Source organism: Pomacea canaliculata, linkage group LG9 (genome assembly GCF_003073045.1).
Source record: "Pomacea canaliculata isolate SZHN2017 linkage group LG9, ASM307304v1, whole genome shotgun sequence".
NCBI lineage: Eukaryota > Metazoa > Mollusca > Gastropoda > Architaenioglossa > Ampullariidae > Pomacea > Pomacea canaliculata.
The window spans coordinates 20,220,501-20,237,952 of NC_037598.1; the positions used below are offsets into that span (position 1 = coordinate 20,220,501).

A 17,452-nucleotide genomic window follows, 5' to 3' on the forward strand; every position below is an offset into this window, starting at 1 on the left:
TAAAAAAGTTATCATATTAAAATAAGTAATAAAAACAATGGTGATTATCAGTGGTAAGTGGATTCCACTAGAAAGAGAAGCAGCAGAACCCTTATCTAAATATTATTTAAAATGAGAGCATGAAATAGCAGCCACCAGATTAATGAAGGCTTTATGTTTTTTCAAATTGTTACAGCTCAGTGGGAATTCTTATCAATCATTATCTCGATACATTTATTGTTATATGAGATAATGCATCGCAGCCTTCACACTTATTAACTCTTCCTATACAGTTCCCAGCTGCAAATATGAATGTCTTCATAGCTACAGCTCAATTGTTGACACACCCACATTGAAGGAGTTAACGTATACACACCTTTTAACAACATAGGCTACCAAGGTTTTGCCCTCCACAAGACTCAAAAACCTGGCACTGGAAAGTACAGCAGAAGATTATGAAGTCAGATGACATCAGTGTTATATTCCAGACGTGATAAGCTAATTAAAACTGGTCTAAAATGCATGGCAGCCATAATTCAGATGTTAGCATTTCCCTTCACACAGAAACACCCGTAAATCACACATACTTTTCATGGGAGAGTCTAAAAAGGTAGATGACTTAGCTTCGAGAAACTAAAAAGTTTAGATTGGAGGTCTCATCATGTAATGCTGTTTGTAACACCAGGCAAATGAAAGGTGACATTTTGCTACTGTCATAAAGTAGCCTGGTCTGTATAAATGACAGCACCATACAGCAAGCAAGAAACCAAACCTTGCTGCATCTGGCCAGGTAGCAACAGGCAGTCTGGGCACAAGTCTGTTCAGGCTACACTCAACAGCCTGAGGTGGCAGATGAATGAACTGCAGTTCCAGATGTCGGATGTCATGTTCAGACACCCACTCTGTGTTGCCAAAGTCAATGTAGAGCACCTGTAAAGTAGGCAACTTGCTATCAAAGGCCCAGCTTATGTCAGTATATGGTACATGCAATACTTGGTGGCCTTCGATGACAAAGGAAAGCAAGGCAGCAAGAGAGAGCAGATGGGAAAAGAAGCTGATACCAAGGTAAGAGCAGTCTCACTCTCCAATGACTAAAGGGTTACAAGATAACGTTTTTTTTTCATTTATTGGAGGAACATTGAATTCAATTCCATCTCAGTTTTTACTCTTTGTAATCACCCCTTCTTCATCAGTTCAAAACATTGCTGTGGAACATTTTAGAAAAAAGGTTTTACAAGTCTGTATTTTCATACTGAAGCACAAACAGGGATGGAGCTTGCAAGTCATAATCTGCGATTCCAAATGTACAATGATCAAGGACCATGGCATTTAAAAAAGATTATAATGTGGAACAAATCTGTTTACCTCAACCTCCTCTTTGTCAGGATCCGTATCAATCACCTTTCCTCTGAACCACTCTCTTCTGGATTTGACTGCCACAGCCTCACCATTGCCATAGACAGAATAATCCGTGTCAAGTCTCTTGTTCTTGTAAAATTCCCTATAACAATTAGTAAATAATTAAAAAAAGCTGTGTTGAACTGAGTGTTCAAGTATAAAGCATGAGTATAAAAAGTGAAAATAAAGATGTTCAGGTTCAAAGGTTATAGCCATTTGAGATTCTGATAGAAACTGTATAATGGTTGTATGTTAGTTAAATGATTGTAAATTAGTTATTGGCAAGTCTGGTTTAGACAGGCAGCTTAATAATGTGATTAGCTATATAACATAGTTTCACTCATCGATTTCTATTTATTGTTGTTTATATGCAAAGAATGATAATCAATTGAAACTAAGAAAGAAACAAGCAGGCACACATCCTCAACTAAAAAGGTCTGAAAAATGTTTAAAACAGATGTTAGATGAGGCCATAGCCATTAGAATGGGATAGATGTAAACAGCAAGCCACAGAAATACCAATCTTTAATACTACCATTGCCCCAATAAGACCATATTGCAGTGCAAAGTGCAATAGTGCTGCAATATGGTCTGAGCTCACTTACTGCATGGCTGCTTTCAGAGACTGAAGTGTTTCCATCTTTACGTAATCCAAAACCTCTAAAAGGAAGAAAAAGGATAGAAAGCAATGTCAAATTATTATGAATTCCATTATGATAATTCATACATTGCACATAAGGATTTCACTGCATTAATATAACATTAAATAAATAGCTGTCAATGGCCATGGAGGTGTAAATGCAGCTAACCTTCAAATCATGCAGATGTAACTGCACTCCTGCATAGCTAAAGTATTGCATAAGAAAATGCATTGGTGGAGCAGATCAACAATTATGAAGTAGAACCATTAGTCCCATCTGAAGTTTTAAACAAATGTACATGCCAAGCAAGTGCAGTGCCCTAACCAACTGTTAGTTTATCTATGTGCATCAGATGCAATGACTTAATCCTGGGAAACTAAGTATGCTAATTTCTGAGCATTTCTAGGGCCTTATTTTGCCTACCCCCAAATCTATAAACTTATAAGGACCTATAAGGACTGTAACCCCTTCCCCTGTGTAACTCATGAATAAATGTATGAATCAGATGTAATGTATTAACTATATATATATATTCAATGTGTTTTATACGAAATGTTTTCATTTGATCTAGATTAATCTGCAAAACAAATGTAGTGCTCTCAATAAGGTCAGAGTAACAGATGGTGGGGGATGGACTGTGTTTTCTTTTCTTACACAACTCCTGGCAGGTCTAGGTCTAGTTGTTTGTTGAGAGTACTTTTAAGGTAGCTTGCCACTCACCCTTTCACACTGCCTGTCTCCAGAAAACTTTTCCCTAATGCCCTAACTCATTAGTTGGGCAGATGATGCTACTCCTTATGTAAAGTGTGCTCATTTGCTTAGTGGGTTAGGGTTGAGTGATTCCAGCTAGAGGTGATGGAAGGGAAAAAAACTAGAGTGTGCAGAGAAAACCACCAACGACTAGCCCTGCTAATCAGAGTGTCCTGAACTGAGATCTGAGTCAAGGACCTTTGATTTTTACTGCAGCAATGATGAGAGAATGTTTTAATGCTTACACTTACTGGGTGCACTGTGTTCACTAACACATTCAACCTTCTTATTCTTTTCTCGCTTGTCCTCTTGTCACATGGTAAACTCTCATTCCTCTAGCTGTGCACATTCGCATTGTTTATGTTTTTAATGAAAACACCTATAATCCAAATCAACCTGGATTTGCATCATCATCAGCAAAAGAAAAAAATACTGTGGCACCTTTTGTTTCCTCTTTTACTTCTTTCACTGTGTGTGGACCCCACGGAAGAAGAACATAAAAGTGGTTAGGGTTCAGCACAGTGCTGACTTCGACAATCACATAGGTTCCTGCTTTGGGCAAGATTTCTGACTGATCCTCATTATATACAAGCACCTGTCTCAGATTTCCAGACATGTCTGCAAAGAAATATATAAACAAATAAAAAGACATGTGAGGCTCAGGGATACAGGTGCAAGTGAACCTGTGTACCCACCACTCTACACACACTTACATATATGTATACATGTATACAGAGAAAGTACTAAGTACATCCAACAGTGATTAGTCTGCACTTATACATCTGTAGAGGTCATTCTTGAGTAATTCCTCACTAGTATGTAGTCCAGGTTTCACATGAAGCCAATTGCACTTGTCTCCTTTCCAACACTGGCTGGGTCTGTTGAAATACTTGCAGACTGCCCGTCTCCAACCACTTTCTTCTGCACATGTACAACATTCACCAGAGGATTACTGAGTGTCTTATAAATAAAAGGCTACTAACATAAAAAAAAAAAATTAAGGGTCTGTTTGAAGTTTTTCTTAAAAAAACAAAAACAACCAACTGATCAACAACTGCTACTGTCAGATAAAGGCAATGAATTTTCAGCATAAAACAAAAAAGTTAAACTAGCTATGCTTCATGTCGAAGTTATTAGGATTCTGGATACCGGATAGGAATTATAATTTACACTTAAAAACTAGTGGGTTGCAATTTTTTTCTTACTCTCTGTAACAATCAGAGCAACATACCATTTCCCCAAATATGGGTGAACACCCCCTTGCTGTGCTTGAGATACATGCTTGCAAATATCATAATTCGAAGAGGGCTGGGACCATAATTTAATTAGGCATATCTGTCATCACTTCATGATTTTAACTCCTTTTTGTGACTATGGTGATGATTGGAGGCATGTATCAATAGAAAGGGGGTAACTTTCCCCAGATTTTGAGCAGAAACATCCTGCACTCAGTTTTACTCAGGGTTAGAAAATAAATATGCACTTTACTAGATCTTTAAGCATTACTCAATACCATTGACCTACAATAGTGCTTTCTTTTATTGCAGGAATTCATTTATCACATATGAGAAATCCAAATCACAACAAGAAAATATGAAAGACAATATTTCACTTTCATCTTGCATCCAGTCTCAGAACGTTTCTCATCAATCATATGCTGATGATACGCAGCTGTCCTGCTCCACTCCACCGGCTGAGTCTCACTCTGTTACCAGCACCATAGAAGTCTGTATTAATGAAGTCAAAGACTGGATGGTGTCAAACTTAAACTCAATGATGATAAAACGGAAGCCCTCCTATGTTCGAGAAGAAATCCATCTTCACTCGTTTGTCCACTAAGTCACATCAAAGGGCGAAACCAACATCACCTTTGCGTCCTCCATCAGGAATCTGGGATTCATTGTCACTGCAGACATGATTCTTGCCAAATAAGTGACAGCTGTCTGTCAGTCTGCGTATTATGATAAAGAAGTTTAGCTGACTAGTCTGTCAATTATAAACTAAGCAAGATCAGCACCATCCTCACATTCTGTCTACACGCGCTATCAAAACTCTTGTAAGTGCGTTTGCTTTATCCTGACTTGATTACTGCAACTCCTTGCTTGCTGACTGACTTGAATACCTTCTTCACAATTTCCAGAAAGTACTTAGAGCTCTGCTGCACATCTGGTGCTTAGAGCTAGGAAATGGGACCACCCCACCCTCTCCTTCGTTTTCTACACCGGCTTCTCATCCGTTCTATCATCCAGTACAAACTGTCCGTGCTGTGTTTTAATTTCTTTGCTGGCCCCTGCCCTGATTATTTCTCTGAACTGCTCCTCCCTTACATCCCAGCTAGACAACTCCGCTCATAGTCCGATGATCATCATCTTACTCTTCCTGTCACAAGAACAACAACATGTGGCCACAGGAGTTTTGGTTATTGTGCTGCAAAACAATGGAACTCTCTTCCTTTTCCATATTCGCCACCTATACCCACTAGTGACTCCTTTAAACGTGCGCTGAAAATACACCTCTTCCATAAACATTACTCCTAACAACCTTTCCCATAATGCCAGTCCTTTTTAGACCCTTCCTTTTGCAATATCATGTTACTCTCAGCTCTTGTTCTTGTTATCTGATTCCTCTTTGTGTTTTCTGTATTTGATTTCATTCTTCGTTTAGTACGGTTGTTTATTCTTTTATAGTTCATACGCTATTTGTTTTCTGTCCCTTGTATGCTGTCCATGTTTCATTCTTGTTCTGAGTGTGAGTATGGGCTTTACAAATTTTGCATTTATTTTAAACGTGCTTATCTTAATTATTGTTTTGATCAAGAAATGGTGTTCCACCTAAAAGAATGATGCTATCTTCACAGGGAAATAACAAAAGGAAAAGGTTCTCCAATATTTGTTTTGCCCTGGCATTTGAACGATTTTCCTATGCGCTGCTGAAGCAACACTAAATCTCTAAATATTTTCCCATCAGTGATAATGATGCTTAGTGAGATAGCCAGCCTCACCTGATAGATTCACTAACTTTCTTCTGTCATTACAGGTACAATCTCGAGTTACATTCATTAATCTTAATGTCACATTCAGCGAAAGGAGCCGGGTTCTAAACACACGACACCAGATTCTTCGCTAAATAACAAATTTCTATTTTCCTGGCAGATTCCAAATGAGAGTTAAATGTAAAATAACTATTGATATAACGGCCCAATTTCAATGCAAAGTGTTTTTTCAATTAACGAATTTGAATTCAAATCCAAAGTAAAAAAATGTCACTTTGGGATGCCAGTGTTCACAGACCACTATACGAGGAGTATGATGGGAATCAGGCAGAGAAGCGAACTCTACAGAAACCAGCTCTATGGAGAAGCGTCAGTTCTTTGATGCAAAATTTCAATGACCCTTCACCTGCCCGTATCTTGTAAAGATAACCCATAAAGAAGGAAGGGCCATCTGACGAAGGTTTTGAGTGCTAGAAAAATTCTATAAAAAGTAAAAAAATTTACAAATGAAGCCATGCATATATTCAAACAAACATGCCTGCCTGAACAGACAGGACAAAGCCAGCAATAAGACACTGTAAACACTCAGATGCCAATCATGCTCCTATAACATCCCTCCTCGCCAATTCTATATTTACTTCTTCATCACCTTACCCTTACCTCAACAGGCAGACACATGCACAAATCTCTCCAGCAAACCAGGTTAAACTTTTTTTTTCCAGTAGAAACTTTCCAACAAGGAAAATACCAGGCTCAACGTTTAAATAAAGTCCGCAAACTTTGCTTTATCGGAACAACATCGATAACGTTGGAAAGATCAAAATCAATAATAAACATCTGCCACATTTCTTCCATTCCTGGCAAGCACGATCATCCCCTTCGATCCCAAAACACAGGTTTTTGATAGGTCAAGGGAAAGGAAAAAAAGGTCATTCGTAACATAAAACGTGCAAAGAACTACGAACGGAAGGAAAATCATGGTAATAATCCAATAAAACTTTTTAATAAAAGGTTCAAAATGGCAGAAATTTTTCAGTCGATGATGCCAGGCGTATTATCATCTGAATGGATTATCACAAATTCTGGGGCAATAAGCTACTTTTAGCTCAGCTTCCATAGAGAAAATTCGTATCTTTATGCCCTATCCCTAGTAGTATTACTGTAAATTACAGTAAAAAAATTATTCTTGGTCAAAGAAGTCTACAGCCATGACTCGGAAAAAAAAAATCTTGAAGTAACACTTCCTAGAATCCTAACATCTACAGCTAGTAACTTGCTTCATCTATACCAAATCTGACCAATGAAGACCTTCAGTGCGGATAAACATAAACAATTTTTCCTCTTGTTAAAAATCTACAATAGAGAGGTCCTTAAACACCCAGTCTTCAAGTACAAAGCATGAGTACAAAAAGCGACAACGAAGAAGATATAGTTAAGATCGACAACTGTTTGAATTTTTAAAGGAAACCATTTAATGATTGTATGTCATACATCTGGTTGAGACAGGCAGCTTCTAGGGTAAAATATTGTACCCTGGTGACTATAGCTACACATAAAGTTTCCCTTATCAATTCCTTCTTATCGTTAGTGCAAAGGGTAATGAATGCTAGTCAAATGTCAGAGTCGTTCTTACGTTTGGTTAAACTTTGCAGAACCAGTTCAGAAAACCTGCTCCTCTCTTGGCCGCTTGCTTCCTCTCTCCATCATCTTTTCCTCCAACACACACAACTACACATGCACGCTCACAAAGACACACACTCTCTTCATTCGCTTACATTTGAAAAGTTATGTTTACAGTCCACTTTTGCTTGCAATTAAAGGTGTCTTTAGTTTCATAACAAAAATAATATTTGCTTTTCTTTGAAAACTCAACATCTTCCACCTAGCCAGCAACAACTGCGTAAGGCGCTCTTTCGTCCATGTGCAGTATGCAGGCGACAGCACGACGGTGAGGTGAGCAAACCTCTCACCAGTCACCTTGCACATGTCGCTGGTCTGACAAGAAGGTTGCGTAAATCAGAGATAAAATTTTTACATCCGTGTTTAGGGTCTGTCACAATTTGTCGAGAAGGTCCCTGCGCCATGTGTTCATACCCTGCTGCTGCACACAGTTGCTTTGTTAACGTTGATTTATTTTACGGCAGATGTCCCTGGCACATACCAGTAAATCGTGATAACATTTACACCGTGTTTATAAAGTCAGAGTAGCTTGTTGAAACACCCTCTCTTCTCTCCCAGAAACAGGTAAACAACATGTTTGACAGCATTATCAGAAATCGCGGCTTGCCGGTTTGCATGAAACGAGACCAGGAGCAAGCCAAAAAGTGAGAGACTGAGACCAATGACAACATAAACTATATTGTCTATGCAGAGACAGAGATGAAGAGAGAAGCGCATGATGGCGTGTTTCGGAAGCCAAGCAAAGGTACTAGAGCTGTGCTTGCATGGTTATTCGTAGAACCTGCGTGTACAAAAAATGCACATACATTTCAGGTTAGGAGAGGCAACATTTAAAGCATACACAATGAAACACCCTCATGCAACCCAGGCCCTGACCAGTACACAGAATGGGAGTCCCAAAAATTAAGACCGACCCACGGACGTGTACAGGTGGGTGGCTGACTGTGGCCGAGACCAACACTCAGCCTCTTGAGTTCGCTGCTAGTCTCGGCGAGCCTGAAGCATGAATGTGACTAAACCGGAAGCTTAGTACCCACCAGCCTAGTTCTAGTAATTAAGCTGAAACATGGCAAAACCGGAAGATGTTTTGTAAATAGCCTCGTTCTAATTGGAAAAAAAAATCGTCTGCGAGCCATCTAAGGGATACAGATTCATGGATCGACCGAGGTGGTTTGTTTATACTTCCCCCTCTCCTCGTGTCCCATCCCCTCCGCTCCTACCTTCGCCGAGAAAGGGCCTGCCCTGAGAGAGATCCTAACAGGATATTGCTAACCGGAAGTTCAGACTACTGAGAATCGAGATCACAGAACAAGGCGAGTCGTGCTGCTTAAGGACAAAGCAGGTCAAAGACGGGTCAACCGGAAACGGAAGTGCACACTGCTAATTGCGAAATACAAGAGAAAAGCGTAGATATGTTTTTTTAGAAAGACATGTCGAGGTGTTTGTGTGTTCTACGTCTCTTATAATAGTAATAAATGCAAAATTTATAAAGCGCATACTCACACTCCTAAAGAGCACGCTTCCACAGAGAACACAGTTTTCTTTTTAAATTCTGGCAGCAATTTTTTTCTTTCACTAAGAAATAAAACTGACGACTATTTTCGAGACTGTTTTTCGACAGTTCAACGAAAGTAAAGATGGTGAACTATTTGGAAATTTACCAAAATCCTTTTAATACACATATTAGCAAGCATTATTTGTTGTTATTCACATTAAAAGACGGAAAAAGGACGCCTGTACCATACAGTTGTCTTCCCTCAGCTCTTCTGTGTAACACCGGAAGTCATGCCGTGAGGATGGCTACAGGCTGTGACCTCATTGACCTCATGCTCCTCGTCATTGTGTAATGTTTCTGTTTGAAGAGATTGTATTTTTGTTAACGAGGGTTTATTTATGCCGGTGAATTTCACAGGCCATATTAGCATTGCTGACGTTAAACTTTGGGTGCGTTGAGCTTTTCAGTTGATCATGACACCCTGTTCTTAGAAAAACAACAGCAACAACAACAAATCGTTGTATTTGTATTACTTATATATAAACTCCATATGGCTTGTATGTCTTCTAACATTGACGGTTACATCATTACATCATACAACCCGGCAGAGGCCAAAGCGTTTGATGATCTGCTGCAGGTGATCTGTCGAGGTCTGACATCGACAGCTTGCGTAATGACCCTCCAGGGCGGCGCGCGGTGCTTGATGGTCCATTTAAGGAATCGTACACCTTAAGATGGCCGGCTGGTGTCTGCTCGTAATGCTGCCACGCTAATCGATGTCGATATTATCTCTTTCCTCCTCCATCCGGTTAGTGCTCGCATTACCACACAGATGGCGCTCGACTTTCTCCATGTCATGCAATAAAATGCACGCACACGTGCGTGTGTGTGTGTGAGAGAGAATATGTGTGCGAGCGTGTATGTGTGCGTTTCTCTTATTTTTTTTTGTGTACATGTTTTGTCTTTGTTGTGTTTCTTATGTTGTTTGTGTTTGTATGTGTTGTGCTTGCTTGTCTAAGTGTGTTTTTGCATGTCTTTTTATGTGTCTACGTTAAAGTTTGTGTATGCAATTGAGTGATTTTGCTGGTGTATGTGTGGTTATGTGTATGTGCGTGCTTTGTATTCAAGTGTACGAGCGTTTGGGCGAGAAAGACTGAACGTGAGAGCGCGCACGCCTATGCCAACCGACTGAATGCGTGTTGGTGCTTGCGTACGTGAGGATCTTACGAATGTGCAAATATCGCAGGTGAATGTAAACTCGCCGTCATCTTTGCTATCAAGATAGCTAACAGGATGTTTCCCTCCCTCTCCTTGCCAACGATTGCAGCTTCGTCCTCCAGCAGAGTGCACGTCCACCATCTTCGCTGCGATTGATTTTGCGCGTGATTTCTATTTGTGAAAAACGGGGAAAACTGCACTTAGACACGGCCCTCGGTGTTGCCTCAATGGAGAGTTGAGAAACGAAAGCTAAGCTAGTGATTGTAAAAGTAAACTGTTGACTAGTGCACTAGATCGACAGAAGAAAGCAAGGACGAAACTTCGGAAAGTGAACACGACACACACACATAAACAAACAAGGAGGGGGGGGAATTGGTGTTTTACGCCGTGTCAGCAGCTAAGGCTATATTACGGCAAGCAGCCAGCCCTGTAAACAGATGCCACGTGCAGAGAAAGATCAGCGTGCCCGAGACGAGAAATGAACTCAGGGCAGCCAACCTTCACTGTATTGGTGACAGGCGCTAACAGCGCTAACCGTCGCGCCACCGGACCGCTACATAAACAAACAAATACATACGCAAAACACAGTCATGCATAAACAGACAAGCAAAAACAAAACAATATAAATAACAACACACATAAACATAGAGGCTCACGGAAACAATGAGAGACAGGACATAGAGGAAGAGAGAGAATAGAGAGGGAGAGAGACAGATGTTTCTTGCTTTGCCTTTGGCCCCTTCCTCATCACTTCACACAAGCTTCAAGTGTTACAAGTAGGCCTGTCTACGAGACGTGGGACAAAGAGGACACAGCAAGCACGACAGTGTCCATCTACATCTGTGTATGTGTGTTTGTTCGTGCGACTGCACCTACATTTCCAGAGGACGCCTAGGTCATCCCCACCTTCATTTTCCGGCCCTACTTCCTGTCGCAATTACAGCATCACATCGTCTATCAATTATTTCTAATTCCTACAATTTTCAGCTTTAATATACGAACAGACTCTAAAAGCACCTGATTTAGTTGTATCCGGCCACACTTGTTTCTCGCATACATTTATTTTCTGGCAAGATAGGTTTGAGCAAATTCTTGAGTACGGTGTGGGGACTAAGTTTCCACGGTACTTCTGAACAAAGCAGATTTGTATGATGATACAAATTTCTGGACAAAGTTAATCCACTGGCGTTTGTAGCCATTATCTTTAGGAACTTCATCTGATTGTAGAAGAGAACATTTCGCAATAGCACATTGTGTCTTGGTCTAATTTACAGAGTACTGCGTGTTTCCTGTCTGAATTCAGCTCCGGCAGATGACATATTTTTCTTTAGAAATACTACCATTCGTGACTTCTTGTTTTTCGACAAATCCAGGTGTGATTAAGAAAAATATAATATTTCTCGTGCCCTTTCGTCATAAAATATCACCGGAATATATTTCTGTGATACCTTACGCTCTATTTCCTGCGATTTTCGCCGAACGCTCGTGCTGCCCTTTAATGAAGATCGGGTGTCGAGTGCCTAGACAGGGTAGCTGGCTGCAAACACTAGCAGGGAACTCGAACTGCTAACAGCACCATAAGGATTTTAGTTTAGTTGACTGCTAAGGGAAGTATACAGCTCTCACGATGAAACACCCAGCCCGAGATCTTCATAAAGCACAAAAGAACTCTCTAAAAAGTGTATGTTGGGGGAGGAGGGGATACACATTCCAAAACTTTAGGTTTAGATTAAAAAGGAGAAGAGGAAACATGTAATTGGGCAAGTAATCAGGAAGTGCTATCTACCATGAGGCGGACAAGGGTCTGCTAAAGTTTCTAACGCAAGGTTCTAAAGTGCATCTGGAAGAAGGGAAGCAAGGAGCGCTGCAGAATGCACGCACGCATACACATGAACGCATCACGACCGTCGTCGTCCGCTACCTGTAATGTCACAATCCGCCTGCAATAAGGTGCTTAAAACTGGGAGGCAATCAGCAGCATTAGAGACACAAACCGAGCAAGCGAGACGGATCGTCACTGCCTTCCGACCGTGATCAGCTTAGCCAGAGGAGACTAATCACACGATGTATTCGTTCGTCGCCCTTCTTGCCGGCAGGAGGTGAAGCGGTTACGACCTACAGCCTTTAGTCTCCTCCCTCTGTCGCGACCTTTCACCTGACCCAGTTTATTTCTCTGGTCGCTGGGGGATTTATCAATGGCTGGTAACGGCGCATGAAGGTTAAGACGGATGGACGAGTAAATGGAGCAAATCTAACATAAAAACAAACGCATAAAAAAACAGAAACCATCTGCAATTCTGTTTTATTAACGGTCGTCCTAACCGGACGGACCAAATGAGAAAACCTCTGATTTTTTAAGGTCCGCAGAATTATGTCTGAAAACAGCATTGTCGACCGCCCATAAACGCGGTTAATTAAAACTCAATCCTATCGAATTAAAGATCAAAGGGCGTATTCTGATCGGGTTATTTACAGATATCAGTAGATATTGCCAACACAGGCTATAATCCATGTTTTAGTGTCTTTCTGTGAATGGGTTTTACTTAAAGGATCGATCAACACTCGCCAAGTGTCCGCAAACACAACTATAGCAGCGTAAAGTCTTTGATATGTCAGGTGAGAAGTTAGCTCCATTAACCTCTAACAGGCATACACATATTTATACCGGAAGTTCTTGATGTCAAAGACCTACACTAAAAGAATTCACCAGCCCACGACTGAGCCGTCTACGTCTTCCTGGTCAGGTTAATAGTAAAAATAGACTTTGACTTTTTTTTTGTAAATTCTATATGGTTGTCGATTCTCCACGAAAAGGAATATTTTCCTTATTATTTTCTGAATCAAATGACAACATTTTGGTCCTTAAGTTTGATGGTTAAAGCACAACCCTGGTGCACATTTTACTTTCCCAGACGACTAGGTTAACATGATTTAAAAACACTTAAAAAAAAATCGGAACAAAATGCTTCACGCTTGTGAGCACATAGTTGGTCACCTATTGTTTTTGTTTTTGCAAAGAGGTCAGGATGTCATTTCTCGCGTCCCGCTGCACACGTCAGACTCGCTATGGCAACGACTCAGTAAGAGCTGCCAGACCTCGCACAGCCGCTGCCTCCGGTGGGGTCAGGGGTGAGAATGTATGCATGTACAAACACGAACACAAACGTACAAGCATCCAGACTGATAGTTTGCACTCGCAAGTGAAGCACCCTGTCGTGAGCTCAGAGAACCGCTTAAGAACTTGTTCTCCCTCCCTCTAAAATGCGCGTGGATCGGATTTCCCTCACGCGCATGATTTAAATCCGACGTTTGCGTAACGCATAGCAATAAGCAAAGTTGCTATTTTTTTTCAATATGTAGACTAGGCGATGAAGCGACCACAAAACAAAACACAAGGAAAGTAATGCTTCTTAAGATAAATTTCCCATCATGCTCATGCACGTTGTTGGGAAAAGTTTTACACGCGTTCGTTTTCTTCACACAGGTCTGAAAAACTCCGCACACTACAGATTATTTCGCATCATTTAAATCACACGCATGGTTGAAATCCTACGGTATGTGCATTTTCGACGTAGACTCTTGCCTGGGCCAGAGAGGATGGAAAGAAGGAATGCCATCTCACGAGCAGATAACCTATGACGCGCATGCGCTGGGTTAAGCCAGGCACTCGTCTCTTCCAGTTTTCCTTCGCATAGTGCGTCTAGAACTACGGTCGTCATTATATTGTTGCCAGGGAAACAAAAGTCCAAGCTGCTCTGCGGAAAAAGGTCGACAGAGATATAAAATTGTTCCCCTGCGAATTAGAGTAGGTTTGGAAAAAATTCCCTCGTTTTCAATGCATTCCTTTCCAGTCATAAACTCCATCAGAAAAGCTTTGCTTATAAAATATTTCTACAATACTGAAAAGCCTTTAATATTCGCTAAATGAATAACGGTAAAGAAAAATAACATGTAAACGTAAGCAAAATTATTCATTTAAATGCGTTTCTCTTCACGAAATGTCCACAGTTGTACTATACCACTTATAGTCAGCATATCCAAGAAGACCTTATGAAAGCAGTGACTAAAAAACTAGAAACTCATTAAAAATAAAGAGTAGTCAAATACTGAAAAGCATAAGTCTGATTTCATTAAAAAAGCATTGAAAATGAAATTATATTAAAATATTTCATGTCTTCCTTTTCTTTCGGTATGCAATAGTAGTCTTCAAATTTTCATCTTAACTTCGCTCGAGAAATAAATGAAATTTGGATATAGTTCTGGAAGCCTTAATCTAAATTAAATCTCGGTAGTGGAATTATTGAAGTCGCTAAAAACAGTCATAAACACACATTAACCCGACGGTTGGCTTACTAGATAAACTATTTCTGCAACATAAAAAGAAATATAATTGGACAAGTTCTCAATATATGAAGACGTTAGTTTGAAACTTATACGATTTCTATTTCATTATATCAAAATAAAATAGATGTATCTAAGCAGAATTAAGAAATGAATTTCTTCGATATCAGGGAATTTCATGGTTTCGTAGTACAGAACCGGAAGACAATGTACGCCCTGCTCAAAACTTCCACAAAGCAGACAATAGACCTGGCAGCGCCACTGCGCGTGCGTGGAGTCGGCTGCGTCATCTTCATCTTACTCACAGGTAGACAGCCCCTGTCTACTTCGGTTTCAAAAGGAATGCCTTGCTCCACTTTAAAAGCAAAGGTCCTTGAAATTTCAAAAAGCGAACTTACTTTCTACTTGAGGAACAATTCTAGGATACATTTCCATCTTCACAGACTTCCTTCAAGCCCTCGACTCTAAACATTCTGACCTTATTTTGAGCCTCAAAGCCACCCTGTTTACACTGTCACTAACAGCTTCAATGTGCATGAAGGCATTCCAGACACAGAGCTTGCAGATCGCCTTGCCAAGGAAAGCCGACAGCTCCAAACCCACATCCTACGTGGATCCAAGTCACTCCTCCACAGCAGCAACGGAGGAGACTTGGCCCAGCGTGAACTTATACCAGGTTCATAGGGACCCTATCCAGCAGCTTGACAAAGTTCCTTATCTGCTGCCTTTGTACAGAGGGCCGTGCTCACATTACTCGTCTAATGAAGACAGTACCACGGGATAGCCACGTGAGAGTGCGGCTACAGAGCAGGCTCCAAAGCGCATCTTACTGGACAGCACTATCCAAAAAGATAACATTAGAAGCTTTGGTCGAAAGCGGTTGACCTTTGTATTCAGTTTGCTGAACTGGAAGGAACCCCCACCGCACTCGTAGCTTTGTAGCATTCTTCATCAAGAGGATCTGACTGTACAGATGTCGAACAAAAGAACGAACGGACAGGGCGAACGAACGAAAGATGATGACCTGTGCTCACCCTACCAGCAAAAGCAGCATGCAGAGCACGCTCGAAAAATACTATAAAACCAAACTCAGTACACTGTTCAGGTTTTACTTTTTTTTCATTCTCTTTCTCTTAAGCACACAGAACCTTTAAAATTTATTCATGAGAGGTAAAAGAAATTTTCTAGGAACACGTGCGTTACTCGGAACTAAATGGCACGCGGAGCGATAAGCCTTATCTGTCGAACCTAATTTTAACCGACGCAAAAAAAGTTAAATATCACCATCACCTGGTTTGTTAAAAGACAGTTCACGAACGGCACACAACTCGACGCCCACTTTCCTCTGTTCAATAAGATATTTCTATAGAAGCACCTTAAACTCCCTGGTGAGTTAACTGTAAATCTGAACTGTTTACACAGCACAATACAGCCTTATATGTGTTGCATGCATTCTCGATACGGCATGAACTGAGACGAAGAACTTATGCTTTAAGCAACAGATTTGGAATAAAATAATTTTATGGTGGAAATTTTTCAAAATTGACATTCACGATACGCATCACGTTTGTCTCTCACTTCCAAAAAAAGTAAAAAAAGTAAAATGTAAAGGTCGTCCCTTGACCTTTTCAGGTCGTTGGGGAGAGAGGAAGACCACTTTTCTCAGGGCCAGCTTTCATGCGAGGCCTCGCTCTTCCTGGCTTCCGTACCTTCCCCGAGTAAGGTACTGCTCCCGAAAACTGGGACGACTCGGTGAAGTTTGAAGTATCGAACCTGCGCACCTCTCAGTTCGAACGCCTGTGCTTGGATATTCATTTCCCCATGGACAATCATGAAAACTGCTGACGGACACGTTTTTTGCCTCACTTTCTGGAAAAGAAAAAAATTCCAACCCCTTCCCCCACCAAAACCAGAGTGTTTGTTTCATTTGCTTGTGTTGCGGAGCTGGGTAAGAATAAACACCAGGGGCAAAAAAAGTGTCTTCCACCAAACTGAAGCTTTGTCCTCTGCCAGCACCAATGCTTTTAATGGGCACGTGCGTGCGCATGCGAATTACAGAACAAGGCGCGCTATTCTTGAACCATAACGATCAATGCGGACTGAACAAGCCGACAGATAAGTGAACAGAACGGGACTGGACAGACACACCGCGGACTCCGAACGGCGGTGGCGATCGAACAAACTGTCTACTGTACGTGTGCGATGCAAACTAGCCAATCCTTAGGCTTCGATTATACTCTTCTGAGAGTTCTTGAACTTTATGGAATCCTATTGCCTACAAAGGGGAACTGATATTTAAAAACTTAACGAAATGAAATTATGCACCACAGGAAGAAAAAAAGCCAGGTCAGATAAAAGATAAAATTAAATAAATAAAACGCAACATCCTGAAGCATGTAATTAAAAAACATAATTTATTAATATAGAAAATTAAGGTAAAATAAAATGCAAGCTATCCAATGAATGTGTGTGGTGAATGAAATGAATTCGAATGAAATAATTATAGTTTCCCCCGTCCTGATGCTTGTTTTCAGGTAGTGCGAATGATTTTTCTGTCAAATATTTAAAGAAATATTTAGCCATAATGTTATGATCTGACTACAGTAGAACTCCATTAAACAGTAAACCAAAAATTAAAAAAAAAAACTATCTCCCTATCTATTCATCCCTTACACAAAACCACCACAATACAGAATAAGCTTCTTAACCGGACACAGACACTGTAGTACGGCATTAACACATCACTGCACAGACAGTTCATAAAGTTGTGTGTTCAAATCTCGGAGTCGGCACACACTATATAGATGCGACACAGGGTTGGCCAGTGACTGTGAATACAAACCAATGGAGTCGTCAGAGCCCCAGTGATGAGTTCCACATGGACCAACCCGCTTTGAGCGAACTTCCACTTGTGGTGTGAGAATGTGAATTTGCAAATCTTCCTTAAGATCTTCCTTG

At 40.7% G+C, this 17,452-nt stretch overlaps 1 protein-coding gene across 1 annotated transcript in view; it reads right to left on the reverse strand.

Moving 5' to 3' along the window:
• The window catches only part of LOC112572950, a 46,838-nt gene that overhangs the window by 4,995 nt on the left and 24,391 nt on the right, over positions 1-17,452 (reverse strand). Inside the window, exons 13-18 of the mRNA XM_025252953.1 lie at positions 3,582-3,689; positions 3,210-3,386; positions 1,983-2,037; positions 1,345-1,480; positions 752-909; positions 356-412 (exon numbers count right to left, since the gene is read on the reverse strand). Coding sequence (XP_025108738.1) covers positions 356-412; positions 752-909; positions 1,345-1,480; positions 1,983-2,037; positions 3,210-3,386; positions 3,582-3,689 — 691 coding nt within the window. The remainder of the gene's footprint in view (positions 1-355; positions 413-751; positions 910-1,344; positions 1,481-1,982; positions 2,038-3,209; positions 3,387-3,581; positions 3,690-17,452) is intronic.